At 48.5% G+C, this 13,599-nt stretch overlaps 3 protein-coding genes across 3 annotated transcripts; 2 read left to right on the top strand and 1 right to left on the bottom strand.

The window, feature by feature from the left end:
* Window positions 1-1,716: 1,716 nt before the first annotated feature.
* Window positions 1,717-2,235, top strand: LOC136495915 (uncharacterized mitochondrial protein AtMg00810-like). Its single transcript, XM_066491702.1, has one exon. The coding sequence runs from the start codon at window positions 1,717-1,719 to the stop codon at window positions 2,233-2,235; it is 519 nt and encodes a 172-aa protein (XP_066347799.1).
* Window positions 2,236-7,281: 5,046 nt separating this feature from the next.
* LOC136495914 (target of rapamycin complex subunit LST8-like) lies at window positions 7,282-8,060 on the top strand. The gene is made up of 4 exons (XM_066491700.1): window positions 7,282-7,371; window positions 7,446-7,540; window positions 7,817-7,876; window positions 7,958-8,060. Exons 1-4 carry the CDS (start codon window positions 7,294-7,296, stop codon window positions 8,058-8,060), a joined length of 336 nt encoding a protein of 111 aa, XP_066347797.1. The 5' UTR covers window positions 7,282-7,293.
* Window positions 8,061-8,791: 731 nt separating this feature from the next.
* On the bottom strand, window positions 8,792-10,398 carry LOC136496318 (zinc finger protein CONSTANS-LIKE 3-like). Its single transcript, XM_066491966.1, has 2 exons — window positions 9,540-10,398; window positions 8,792-9,449 (listed from the first exon to the last, which is right to left on the bottom strand). The coding sequence occupies exons 1-2, from the start codon at window positions 10,149-10,151 to the stop codon at window positions 9,090-9,092; spliced, it is 972 nt and encodes a 323-aa protein (XP_066348063.1). The 5' UTR covers window positions 10,152-10,398; the 3' UTR covers window positions 8,792-9,089.
* Between the last annotated feature and the right edge of the window lie 3,201 nt (window positions 10,399-13,599).

Raw genomic sequence — 13,599 nt, 5'->3', positions numbered from 1 at the left:
CCTCAAGACGTCGGGTTGTTGTTAGTGTATGCGCACCTTCCCAGCGGCAGCCTGAACGATCGATTGGATGTACGAGGACGTCGCCGAGAACATGCGCTTCAGCGAGTTGTCGAATGATGCTAATGACAGCCACGACGAATCTTGATCTTGAGCCGCAGCGAGTTATCGATGAGGTTGACGAGAGCCATGGCGAGTTGTCGACAAGGCCGACGAGGGTCGCGGCGAATCTTTATTTTGAGGTCCACCGAGCTCTCGAACGCAAAGCGCCGAGGTCCCCTACCTGGCGCGCCAGCTGTCAATGTTTTACCACCGGCAACCCGCCACGGGAGTACCCGGGGCGGTGATTTGTTCGGAGGAGTATCGGCGTCTGCAGGAACTCGATGGTAAACACAGGGAGACAACGATTTATACTGGTTCGGCACGCCGGAAAATCACGGCGCCCTACGTCCAGTGTGGGGTGGATAGTATATTGCGCCCTACACTATTTGTTGTGGTTGTGAGTTCTATTGGTTATGTGTGTGTTATCTGCCGAACTAGGGACCCCTGCCCTCCTTTATATAGTCTAGGAGAGGCGGGAGTCCTAGTCGGTTATAAAGTAAAAATCCTAGTAGGATTACGTGTAACTAGTCCTAGTAGGATTATATGTAGAGAATCCTATTTGGACTAGGTTTTCTTCTCTCTTCTCCGTGGGGAACCTTATGGATCCCGCATCGACAGGTGTTGACCACTCTAAGACTAAGGCTGGGCACTCCTACAGTGTGGTCAAACACTGTAGGAGTTATGACGAGTTGTCCAGAAGTAGTGTCGAGCACTGCCACTAGGGTGCCAAGCACTCAAGTTGCTATGCCGAGCACTCTGGCAAAACAGGGAACTCCATCGATGCCGATCGAGTTCGCCTCACCTCCAAGTGACATCACTGAGTTCGTGGACGCCTACCACGAAGGTGAGGAGGTGTGGTTCCATAGGCTGGACAACATCATAGGCGGTACAGGACCCTCAGGACTGGTTGGTCGGCTGCTCAATGACGCAGAGCTGCTACTTGTCAGTGCAGAGGAGCCACCCACATTCGCGCTAGCCGAGCAAGACAGAAACTGGCGACAGGCGATGCTGGAGGAGATGAAGGCGATCGAGGAAAATGAGACATGGCAGCTCGTTGATCCACCTCCAGGATGTTGTCCAATCAGCCTAAAGTGGGTGTACAAGGTTAAGCAGGATGAGCTCAGTGCCATTGTCAAGCACAAGGCGCGCATCGTTGCCCGAGGCTTTGTCCAACATGAGGGCATATACTTCGAGGAGGTCTTTACGCTAGTAGCACATATGGAGTTGGTCCGTTTGCTACTAGCCTTGGCAGTAGCAAAGGACTGGCGCGTCCATCACTTGGACGTTAAATCGGCCTTCATCAATGGTGAACTGGTGGAGACGGTTTTCGTCAGGCAACCTCCAGGTTTCGCTATCAAGGAAAAGGAGCATAGGGTGCTCCAACTACGCAAGGCGCTCTACGGGCTGTGGTAGGCCCCTCGAGCATGGAACGCCAAGCTTGACGCCACGCTGGGCGAGCTTGGGTTTCAAAGGTGCGCAACCGAGCACGCGCTCTACACGCGGCGATGGGGGAAGGAGGAGCTCGTTGTCAATGTGTATGTGGATGACTTGATCATCACCGACGCGTGCATGGAGGACATCAATAGCTTCAAGCGTGAGATGATGGCTCATTTTTGAATGAGCGATCTCAGCGCACTCTCCTACTACCTCGGCATCGAGGTGAGACAGGGGAAGGAGGAACTCATGTTTGGTCAAAGCATGTATGACTCCAAGCTGTTGGAGCAGAGTGGCATGACTGAGTGCAAGCCATGCGTAACTCCGATGGAGGAGCAGCTAAAGCTGATGAAGGTCAGCACCACGGCGAAGGTGGATGCAACACTCTACCGGAGCATCGTCGGCGGTCTGTGCTACCTAGTCCATATGAGGCCAGACATTGCGTTTGCCATGGGCTACGCCAGTCATTTCATGGAGGATCCTAGAGAGGATCACTGGGCTATGGTGAAGCGGCTACTACTGCTACGTCAAGGGGACGATGGATCAATGGATCATCTTTCCAAAGATCGACTGAGAGTAGGCTATAGGCTCACTGTGTTCAGCGATGCAGACATGGCGGGAGACATCGACAGACGACGGAGCACCTCTGGTGTGCTCATCTTCCTCAGGTTGGCCTCAATTTCATGGCTATCGCTGAAATAGAAGGTGGTGGCGTTATCTACGTGCGAGGCAGAGTACGTAGCGATGGCCACAGCGGCGTGCCAAGTTGTGTGGCTGCGCCGGCTACTGGGTGAGTTGACCGGCGTGGAAGCTCACCCACTAGCACTGATGGTGGACAACTAGCCCGCCATCGCCCTCGTGAAGAATCCGGTTCTGCACCACCGGAGTAAACACATCGATGTAAAGTTCCACTTCCTCAGGGACTATGTCAATGGAGGGTAGATCATCATCGAGTTCGTCGAAACTGGTTGGCAACTCGCGGACATCCTCACTAAGCCGCTCGGATATCTTTGACTCACGGAACTGAAGGAGATGATCAGCATGGAGGGGGTATAAGGGTTAGCAGTAGGATTAGGGAAAGATTGTTAGATAATCTACTACTACCTTGTATGAACACAGCAAGGGAAGGCAGCGTCGAAAAGGCCCCCTGCTGTGGTACTGTAGCGTTGCAGGTGTAGGCGCCGCACGGCTCACCTGCAGCACTGTAGGTACATGCAGTGGCTGACACAGAGTCAGCCCTGTATGTTATCTAGTTACTGTTACAGCATATGCGCTGTACTAGGACTAGATGGATAGAGTTGTATAAATAGACTACCACGGCAACTTAGTAAAGAGAGTTCAGATTTGTCATCTCACAGATAGGGCTTCGGCCAACGCTGATGTCTTGTATTGTGTGTGCATGCTCTGTTCTCCCTTCTTCTTCTAGCTCCAACCATAGTGTGTGGGGACGGACAACGCTTGTTCATGGTCGGCATGGCTAGTGGGTGCTCGACAACACTAGCGGGTGCTCGGCAAGACTGGTGAGTGGTTCACTCACCTGAGCCGGTGATCCTGTAGGCCAACATGTCCTATGTTCATGCTCAGCGGCCGCAACGAGAAGGTTGCGTGCGCGTGTGTGGTTCCTTGCAAGTATAATATGATTTTATCATGAGAAATGATCGATCATGAACATGAGCATGCGAAGGGATTTAGCTAGGATACGGTTGTGCACTTCTATCTAAACCAATGACTGCTAATTGGCCTCTATTTGTTCTGTCCCCTATTAGTCGATACTAATGCATGCCAACTTTATTTGGTCTTCTCCTTTTTCCCCCTTAATTTCCCTCTCTCCCTTGCCCCGTATCTTTTTTTAACATTGCCTAATAAATTTCAGTAGGGACTAAGGTCCCTTCTGTTTCCTAAAAAAACTTTATTTAGTCTTGGATTGGTTGTGCATTGTGATGCAAACATATAGTAAAAAGTTCACCATAGGTTTTATTTGGTATATTTTCTTATTTATGTACGATATGTAGTTTGTTGAGGAAATTGTGCTATGGGAGTTGCATTATATTGTGTGTTGCCTATAAGATATCTACCGTCATTCTTTCAGCATAATACATCCATAAACCTTGGTGAACTCCCAAGCTCTACTCAAAGCATACATCAAACTCTGAGGTAGTGGTCAATAGGTTGTTGGAGCTCAAGCTTCCTTAACGATTGCTGGAACCACACACTACATCCATGTGTGCTGCTATACACCTTGAAATCATAGACATTCTGCAGACCATGCATCGAAGCTCCTTTGTAGGTTTTGGTGGATCGAAAACTTGTTTGTCAAATGGTGAGAAGATGATTAGTCCTATGATGTAATTGCGATCTGTTATTATCAATGATTTCAATATCCAAGTAGGTACCTCGACAACTATGAAGAACCATAGTCAACTATAGTTGTAAGATGTATTAGTTAGCGGTTTTGCAAAAGCATGGAGATAGACATGAATATAAACATGTAGATGGCTCTAGGCCAAATAGTGAGCAATAACATAACAATAGGATCAACTTGACAACTCCATAACATCATAGATTCATCATGCACCATCACAAATGACATAAAGTTTGGTGGACTAAAGTATATATAGTGTAGTGACAAACTCATAAACTAGTAAACTAGTGGTTTTGGTGATTGAAATGACATACATGATCAAAGAGGACTAACATGTGTGCAAAGATGTGTTAGCCATGTTTACATAGGTTGTATGGATTCTAAGGAGCAACATTGAAGAAGATTTGAGCTAAATGGTGACAAAACATGCATCGAATCAACCAACCATTGAAAACTAGATCATATGTTGATCTGTAGAGAAGAAACAATATGGAAGTTAGTAAACACCAAATGATCGACTGAATGGGTACTAGAAGGCCACAAGATCATACAGTGATGATCGGAGAGGTGTCATTGGACAAGTCCTCGACAAAGAAAAAAGACTAAAAGAAAAGGAAGAAGCTCAAAACGTTCAAGTTGTAGCTTGAGTAATCCTCTTATGTTGTTTGTTCCATAAATATAAAGTTGACATGATCTAATTCCAACATAGGGGATCGAAAAGAGAAATATCTACTACTTTATTATGCTCTGACCACCAAAGTAAGATCGCTATTATATGCATCCTGAATTCCTCCTATATAGATAGTGGGAATATGCCATATGACAATACCTATTGAAGACTCTGAATTAGACAGGCTAATCATGGATTAATTAGGCTTAATAGATTCGTTTCGCGAATTAGTCATAACTTATGAAATTAGTTTTATAATTAATCCATATTTAGTCATCATAATTGGCATATAAACATCCAATGTGATAGGGACTAAAGTCTAGTCAGGGGATCAAACACCCCCAAGGTTACCCATTAAAAGGCAAATACTCCGTTGTCATATAAAAAGGTTGAAATAAATTGCCTCAACTTATCTAGCAACACGCAAACTATATGCACTATGTCACAGTGGAAACAGGGGTATTTTTACTGTAGTGGCGGCTGGTGATTCAGCCGCCCCTACAGTGGGCGTCCTCGGGCCCCAACAGCCCAGCCGCCCCTATAGATGGCACTGTAGGGGCGGCTGATAACCTGAGCCGCCCCTACAATTGGGGCTGATCTGTAGGGGGCGGCTCAATCACCAGCCGCCCCTGCAGTGCCCACTTGTCTTTTTTCAAATTTCAAAATTTGAAAGGTTCAAATTTAGTCAAATGACAAGATAACCAAAATAAAAGTTGTAGATCTTGATGAGTTGAACAACTTTTGTATTCATCACTTTTACATATGAAATCATTTAGGGTTTAAAAATTTGGTTTGAACTTGTCAAATTTCAAATTTTAAATTTTAAAATGTGTAAAACATTGTCACATCTAAGTTTGATCAAACTTAAATGCTGAAGCAAGATTTTAGAAATTTGTAGGAAAAAAACCATCACATTTGGAGTTAGTATGAGGGAGAACAACTAGTTACAAAGTTTACCTACAGATTAAAAAGAGAAATCACACTATTCTAGATGATCCTTACATGATCATAGTGAACAGTGTGATTTCTTTTTTTAATCTATGGGTCAACTTTGTAACTAGTTTTTCTTCCTCATACTAACTCCAAATCTGATGATTTTTTTTCTAAAATTTTCTAAAATCATTCTCTATCAATTTATTTTGTTGGTTTTGTTAATATATACATATGAAAAGTTTAAGCAATTTAAATTTTGAATTTCAAAAAAATGTAACTTTAGACAAGATTTTGGTTCCCCAAATGATTTCAGCTGAAAAAGTGATAAATACCAAAGTTGAATAACTCATCAAGATCTACAAGTTTTGTATTGGTCATTTCTTCATATGACAAAGTGGTAACGACATTGTTCACAAATATGACACATCTCTCATATGGTTTTCTAAACTATATGAGACATGTGTAACATTAGTGAACAATATGTGCTAAGAATTTATCAAATGAAGAAATGACCAAAATAAAAGTTGTATATATTCATGTGTTGAACAACTTTGGTATTCATCGCTTTTTATGTTGAAATCAATTTGTGTCTCAAATTTTGGTTCGAACTTGTTGTTTTTCAAAATTTCAAATTTCAATGGTTCAAATTTTGTTAAATGACAAGATGACTAAAATAAAAGTTGTAGATATTAATGAGTTGAACAACTTTGGTATTCATTACTTTTTATGTTGAAATCATTTTGGGTCTCAAATTTTGGTTCGAACTTGTCATTTTTTAAAATTTCAAATTTGAAAGGTTCAAATTTTGTCAAATGACAAGATGATCAAAATAAAAGTTGTAGATCTTGATGAGTTGAACAACTTTTGTATTCATCACTTTTACATCTGAAATCATTTAGTGTCTGAAAATTTGGTTTGAACTTGTCAAATAACATCTTTGAATACGCAGCGGAAAATAATTCAATTTGATGAATTTTACCCACAGGAAAATCCTCTTTTCTATTTTCTTTTGAGGCAATTTCTATTTTTCAATTTTTTGGAAAAAAGAAAAAACAAAAATTGGGCTCATTCTTTACTATTTCGGCCCAAAACCGGCAAAAGTCGGCTCGGCCCATCACTGCACACGCGCGCAGGCCGCAACCTGGGCCTGGGCCGGCAAAGCTCCGCGCGCCCACGCGCCCGCCTGGGCCGGGACGCTGGCCCGTTCAATCTCGGTCGTCCGTCCAGATCCGACGGCGACCCGCGCGTTTTGCTTGGAATAAAACTTGACGCGGCGCACCCCCGAGGAAAACCCTAGCTCGTTCTTTCCGGCCCTCTCTCTCTTAGCCTCTCTCTCTTCTCTCTTGTCGCTCTCTCTCCTTTCCTCAGTACAGCAGCAGCAGTCACCAAGTGAGAGGCCGAGAGCAACGATGGTGGAGCGGGAGGCATGGCGCCGTCGCCGGCCCCCTCGCCGGCGTGCGCGCTCCCCAGCGGGTGAGCGCGCCGCCGTCGAGCGGCCTGGCCGCGGTGCCTCTTTGGTCGGAGCCCGGCGAGCAGCGCCCCCGAGCCTGTCTTCTTTTCCCCACGCGCCAGCGTGCGAGCAGCGCTACGCAACGCGCGAGGTAGGCCACCCCCTTCCCTTTTCGGTTTTTCTTCGTTTTTGTTCTCGGATTTCATCCGATTTGGGGATTAGGGTTAGAGTTTGGGGATGGGGTTTCACTGTTTTCTTTTTCCCGAATTTATTTCAGGTTTTAGGGTTCGGTTTTGACATGAAAACGAGCCCTGCTTCTTTAACCCAGTTAGATCTCTGACAGTCATGTGGGATGGGAGTATGGTGGTTGCTGCAAATAACCATGGGACATGTTACGTTTGGCGCCTGCTTAAGGGTACTCAGGTCAGTCTGTTCTGCAAATAACCGTATAAATATAGAGTTTGTGATTTCTGAATTTTTCAAATTCTGTTATGTAGACAATTACCTGCTTTGAACCTCTGCACAAACTGCAAGCCCATGATGGCTACATTCTGAAGTGCCTGCTTTCACCAGAATTTTGCGATCCTAACAGGTAATGTAATAATGGTCTAAAAGGCTATTTTTCATGGTTCTTCCGGTGTATTATTGTGTCCTCTTGGGTTCCATGTGACATTCTTGGGTTTGTTTGCGGGTATCTTGCCACAGCATCATCTGACCACACTGTAAAGATTTGGAATGTTGATGGCTTCAAGTTGGGAAGAACTTTAGTCGGTAATGTTTGGAGTCTTCTTTTAACAATTCTCCATCTCATACTCATCTTATGTTTCCGAATGAGATCCTGAAACATCACTGGCAATGAACTTCTTAGGCCATCAGCGCTGGGTTTGGGACTGTGTATTCTCGGTCGATGGTGCTTATCTGATAACAGGTATGAACTACACCGTGTTGCCCTCTGCCTTCCTCGATGATTCATCAATTGCACAGTTAACTGGTCTGTTCTCTCTTGCAGCTTCTTCAGACACCACAGCGAGGCTATGGACGATGTCAACCGGAGAGGCCATCAGGGTGTACCAGGGTCATCACAAGGCCATCGTGTGCTGCGCTCTCCATGATGGGGCAGAATCAGCGCCCTCATAAGCATGTTGTGACTGCTTTCCTGTACATACTTTGGATTGCATAACTTTTTTTCACTCTTAACTTATGACCTGGTAGCGTTTAACGCCAGTTGTTGAAATGCGGGGCTGTATATATGTATATTTGTGGTTACGCATTGAATTTTTGTGGATGTATATATGTATATTTGTGACGGTCAGATTCGAATTTGAATTATATATATATGGTCATATTTGAATTTGAATTATTTATTTTTTTTCTGGAAAATACACACAGCAGGGGCGGCTGGTGATACAGCCGCCCTTACAGAAGTTCACTACAGGGGCGGTTGAAAACACCAGCCGCCCCTACAGAGGGTACTGCAGGGGCGGTTGAAAACATTAGCCGCCCCTATAGAGGCATCCTCTATAGGAATACCCTGGAAAGGGCAGCTGGCGCAGCCGCTCCTACAGAGGCTCTAGAGCAGCCCCTATAGTAACATTCTGCAGTAGTGATGGGTGTAGTTTGTTGCTCACCAGACAATCCAAGTGTCCGTTTTTAGGCCCTAGAGGCTGAACAGAATTGCTGCCTAACTGGTTGTTTGCCGAGGCTTTCAACATCCCAATTTACGGAGAAACATCCCAATTATTGACTCATCACCGGTGGCCAGTACTAATTCAGACAGCATCTGAACACGTGATTTGGCCCCAGGCCAACATCTCTCTGTCCAGAACACTAAACAAAGACCATCTGGTTTAATAACGTGAAACGCCGATTATTAATTCAGGAATCTGATTTCTATAAAAATAAAAGATGCAGATTAGCAGTTCGTGATGATGATAGTAATATACATAGGAATTAGAGAGGATGGAGGAAGAGAGAGAGAGAGCGCGCGCGCGCGCTTGGAAGTCCTCATATGGCTTCCCTGTAATCATACAGGTAATCAATGCGACACGAGAGCTTTGCATGCAAAGCATGCAGCAAAAATTACAGCCCCAGAGCTCGAGGCTAACTAGTGTACATGTCGGCGCTGCAATTGCAGAGATCGATCAATATGTGGGCACGACGCCGTAGACGCCGTAGTCCGCGTCGGCTCCCCCGGGGGACATGAGCGCAGCCACGGCGGCCGCGGACGAGGAGTACATCTCCTCGTGCTCCTCCAGCGTGTCCTCCCCGTCCGCCCCAGCCCCGGGCGTGCGCTTGGCGAACCGGCCCTTGATGCGCGGCCGCGTCTCCGCGTACGCCTTGCGGGACGCGTACCGGATCGTCTTCTCGAACCGCCTGCTCTTGCGCTTCTCCCGGTACCGCATCAGCCGCGCCTCCCGCTCCAGGCCCCTGCTGACCACTGCCACCACGGGCGCCGCGCCAGCCGCCGCGTCGGGCACCACCGCTGCCTCCGACGATGACACCTGCAACAACATCCGTGTCTTTCTTGTCACAACACTCCAAGACGTGCTGATACGGCGTAGATTGTACTCAGATCAGAGATGCTAGCTCACACTGTGGTTCATGGAGTGGTCGGAGTAGAAGAGCATGGCGCCGTTGAGGTCGAGCTCTGGTGGCCCGCCCTGGACGCCGATGGTCTTGATGTCGTCCATGGAACGCGCGAAGTCGAGGTCGAGGTACGGGTCGGAGTCCGCGAAGAACACCTCCGTCGTGGCGCCTTCTTTGTGCCCGTGGTCGGGCTCGGGGAGGAGCCACGACGCCGCCTCGGCCTCGTTGCTGCCGTCGTCGTCGGCCGCGGCTTTGGGCGGCACGGCCGCCGACGAGGCGAAGGGCTTGGGCGCGTCGGCCAGCGCGCCGAAGAAGGGCGCCACGGGGAGGCGCTCGTGGCGGCGCGCGAGCGGGTTGGCCGAGTGGATGTCGGCGTCGCAGGAGGCACAGAGCGCGGCCGCGTCGGCGCGGCACGTGACCGCCGCTGGCGCGTGCTCGCAGACCTCGCAGAGCCAGACCCGCGCGTGGCGCGACCCGGCGCCGTGCGCCCGCGCGTCGCACCCGGCGCACAGGAACGCCGCGTCCGCGCGGCAGTAGAGCCGCGCCGCCCCGGCGCCGCACGCGTCGCAGGGCCGCTCGCCCAGGCCCCAGTAGGCCGGGGCCCCGCCCGCCGACATCTCGTCACCCTCCAAGCTTGCTCGCTCGCTCGGCGGTACCTAGTAGTGGATGTCGGGACGAAGCGATTCTCAGCCAAGCTTTTCCCACCCCGCTCCGGATTTGAGCTGTGGCCGTGGGGGGCGCCCGGGCAGGTCTTCGACGCGAACGAGCGACGTGGAGGACCGGCCGACCACGGAAGTCGCCGTCCCGGCGGGTCCGGGCTGGGGCCAAATTGTTGCCCGTGCCCATGCGCCTCCTCACCTCACCGCCCGCGTCTCATTGGGTTGCGTTGCGTCCCGCCGGGCCCGTGCCGTGCACAGTTAAAACGCTGCGGCCGGACCGCCGGACGTCCGTGCGCGCGCGGTGAATCGCGCCTCGCGCGACAGCGATAGCCTCGCCGATTCAGCAGTGGCGTCGCTCTCGCGCGGTCGCGACGGAAGGCTGTGACGAGCTCGTCGTTGTCGCCGGAAAATTTAGGCGGCCGTCGTCACATGGCAAGTGGGTGGGATGCGACGAGGACGCGGGGCCGCGGCTGCGCCGCTGTCGGCCGCGTGGGGGCCACACCGGCGACAGTTGGCACCGAGCCGTTGGCCCCCGTGATCTCACTCTTATCTAAAAGGTTTTTTGATCGTTGCCATCACAATTCTTGGACATTTGAAATATACCATTACTATTCGTCTATTCGGAAGGGTGCCATTATAATTTTGACATACTCTGAAATATGTCATTCTGTATGCGAGACAAACATTTGAGCCCGCTTGCAGGCTTACGTGGCATACGGTCGACTGTATCCCTCCGTCTCCCATCTTCATATAAATGGCGCGGTGAATATCGTCATCTTCCCCGCTCTGTCACTCTCGCTTTCTGTCTCTCCCCAAACCAAGAACCCTAATGAGGCGTTGGTGGCGACGATGAACCCGACGGCGGCGCAGCAGCCCAAGGAGACGGCGCAAGGGGGAGACGACGCAAGGGGGTGACGGCAGCGGTGACCCCCTTGCGCCGTCTCCTTGGCCTGCTGCGCCGCCATCGGGCTCGTTGCCGCCACCGCCGCCGGTAAGCCTGGGCGTTCGGGTTACCCGATTTTTTCGGGTCGGGTAATTCGGGTAATTCAAAATTCGGGTAATAAAAATTGCTACCCGATATTACCCCCGAAAAAACACTACCCGCAAATTCGGGTACCCGATAATTCGGGTTCGGGTTCGGGTATTACCCGATATACCCAAATTTACAGAAAACAACAAACTACACTAAATTTCAGTAGCGATCTATACATAATTTTAGCAGCAATTTGTATAGAATTTTAATAGCAATTTGTAGAGAATAATATATTACAGTCACTCATTCAAATAGAGAGAATTATATTCTAATAAATTGATAAGTTAAATGGTTCAGCTAACAACACATGATGAATACAAAGACAAAACAAATCTTTGGGTAGTTCGGGTACCGGGGGATATTACCCGAATTACCCAAACTAATTTCGGGTAATCAAAATCGCTATCCGAATTTGGGATCGGGTACCTCGGGTTCGGGTAATTCGGGTCCGGGTTCGGGTAATTCGGGTACGGGTAATGGGTATCGGGTATTTTGCCCAGGCTTAGCCGCCGGAGTCGCTACCATCAGCGCCTCGTTAGGGTTCTTGGTTTGGGGAGAGACAGAGAGAGCGAGAGTGATAGAGAGGGGAAGATGGCGATATTCACCACGCCATTTAGATGAAGATGGGAGACGGACGGATACGGTCGACCATATGCCACGTAAGCCTGCAAGCGGGCCCAAACATTTGTCTCGCGTACAGAATGGCATATTTCGGAGTATGTCAAAATTGTAATGGCACGCTTTCGAATAGACGAATAGTAATGGTATATTTCAGATATTCAAGTATTGTAATGGCATCGATCAAAAAAAAACCCTAGTTTTTGAATTTTAGAGAAACACCATTACTATTCATTTATTTTGAAGGATGCCATTACAGTTCTTCGATTTCCACAAGAATGGTACAGAATACGTATAGAGACGACTTGAGCCCAGCTGCAGGCGTATACTTCATTGTAGGCCCACTTCCTTGTCACCGACACGCAGGCCCCACATGTCACTTCTTCCTCCTCTTCTCATCTCTCCTCGGTGAGCAACATCTGTCGTCGTCCATGGCGAGCAGCAACAGCTAGCACACGGGCGAGCAGCAGCAGCACGCGGCGAGCGGCCGGCGGTGGGGCGCACGTGGTTGGCAGAGCACGCGGCCGGCGCGGAGCTCGCGGCTTGAGCGGTGCGGAGCACGCGGACGGCGTGGAGCTCGCGACCCGGACGGCGCGCCGAGCGCCCGACCTAGGTGGTGCGCGACCGGCGCGGAGCTCGTGGCCCAGGCGCTCCCAGGCGGCGTGGAGCTCATGGCCCTGTCAGTGGCGAGCTGCTGCTGCTCCGGCGTGCTGCTGCTACTGCTCGTGGCCCTGTCGATGGCGAGCTCGTGACTCCCAGCCAGTGTGCTGCTGTTGCTCGGCCACGTGCTGCTGCTGCTGCTCGCCATGGACGGCGACGGATGCTGCTCACCAAGGAAATATGAGAAGAGGAGGAGGAAGAAGATGACGTGTGGGGTTCATGCGTCGGTGACAGGGGAGAGGGCCTGCAATGAAGTATAAGTATTCGTATACTCTTGCAGCTGGGTCAAGTCGTCTCTATACGTATTATGTGACATTTTTGTGAGAATCGAAGAATTGTAATGATATACTTCAAAATAGGTAAATAGTAATTATGTTTCTTCAAAGTTTGAAAATTGTAATGGTATAAATAAAAAAAACTTCTTGAAAATACGCTCTCGATTGGTAGTACATGGAGACACGAAGCTTCTCAGGAATCGGGCTCAGCTTGCATGATGCTGGTCGTGAGCCGTGACTTTACGTCCTGTTGAGTCTCGAGATGATGGGATGGATACACTTGTTTTGCCATCTCATTCAGGGCTTATCCGTCAGGTTTTTCGTCCTTGTAGCTTTAGACATCGTTGTACATGTGTAGGAAAGGAGTGGAGTTTTTTTTTAAAAAAAAGTACAAAAAATAGTAATTGCTTGGATCTTAGTCCAGAGACGCATCAAAATAAAAATAATAAGTCACGTAATTAAGAAAGGATGGGAGAATAAAAAAGTAGGCACAGAACCATTATTGCCTGGATCTTATTCATGATATATTCAGTTAACACAATGACAACGAACCTAAAGACTAGATGGTTAGGAGCATGTTCTTTAGAGAGTCCAAAATGTTTTTTCAGAAGCCAGCAAGTTTACGACTTTACGTGTAAGTCCGTAGATTTGCAGAGAGATCTTACAAAAAAAGAACTTTTTAAATAAGTATTTTTGTATCCATGAATAACTTTAAACGAGATCAGAACATCTGCAAATTTCTTAAGTGAATCTTGTTTGCTTCACGTAGAGGAGAGAAAATGACAGTGATCACGACAAAGTTGGTTTAGAGTATACTGAA

Source organism: Miscanthus floridulus, chromosome 12 (genome assembly GCF_019320115.1).
Source record: "Miscanthus floridulus cultivar M001 chromosome 12, ASM1932011v1, whole genome shotgun sequence".
Taxonomy (NCBI): Eukaryota; Viridiplantae; Streptophyta; class Magnoliopsida; order Poales; family Poaceae; genus Miscanthus; species Miscanthus floridulus.
Note: the sequence above shows the minus strand (reverse complement) of the source record. Positions and strands in the feature narration are given on the sequence as shown.

Coding starts and splice junctions, on each gene's coding strand:
- LOC136495915 (XM_066491702.1), top strand. CDS start 1,717: ATGAGCGATCTCAGCGCACTCTCCTACTACCTCGGCATCGAGGTGAGA.
- LOC136495914 (XM_066491700.1), top strand. CDS start 7,294: ATGTGGGATGGGAGTATGGTGGTTGCTGCAAATAACCATGGGACATGT. Junction 7,372..7,445: donor GCCTGCTTAAGGGTACTCAG/GTCAGTCTGTTC, acceptor TCTGTTATGTAG/ACAATTACCTGCTTTGAACC. Junction 7,877..7,957: donor TGGTGCTTATCTGATAACAG/GTATGAACTACA, acceptor TCTCTCTTGCAG/CTTCTTCAGACACCACAGCG.
- LOC136496318 (XM_066491966.1), bottom strand. CDS start 10,151: ATGTCGGCGGGCGGGGCCCCGGCCTACTGGGGCCTGGGCGAGCGGCCC. Junction 9,450..9,539: donor ACCACTCCATGAACCACAGT/GTGAGCTAGCAT, acceptor ATGTTGTTGCAG/GTGTCATCGTCGGAGGCAGC.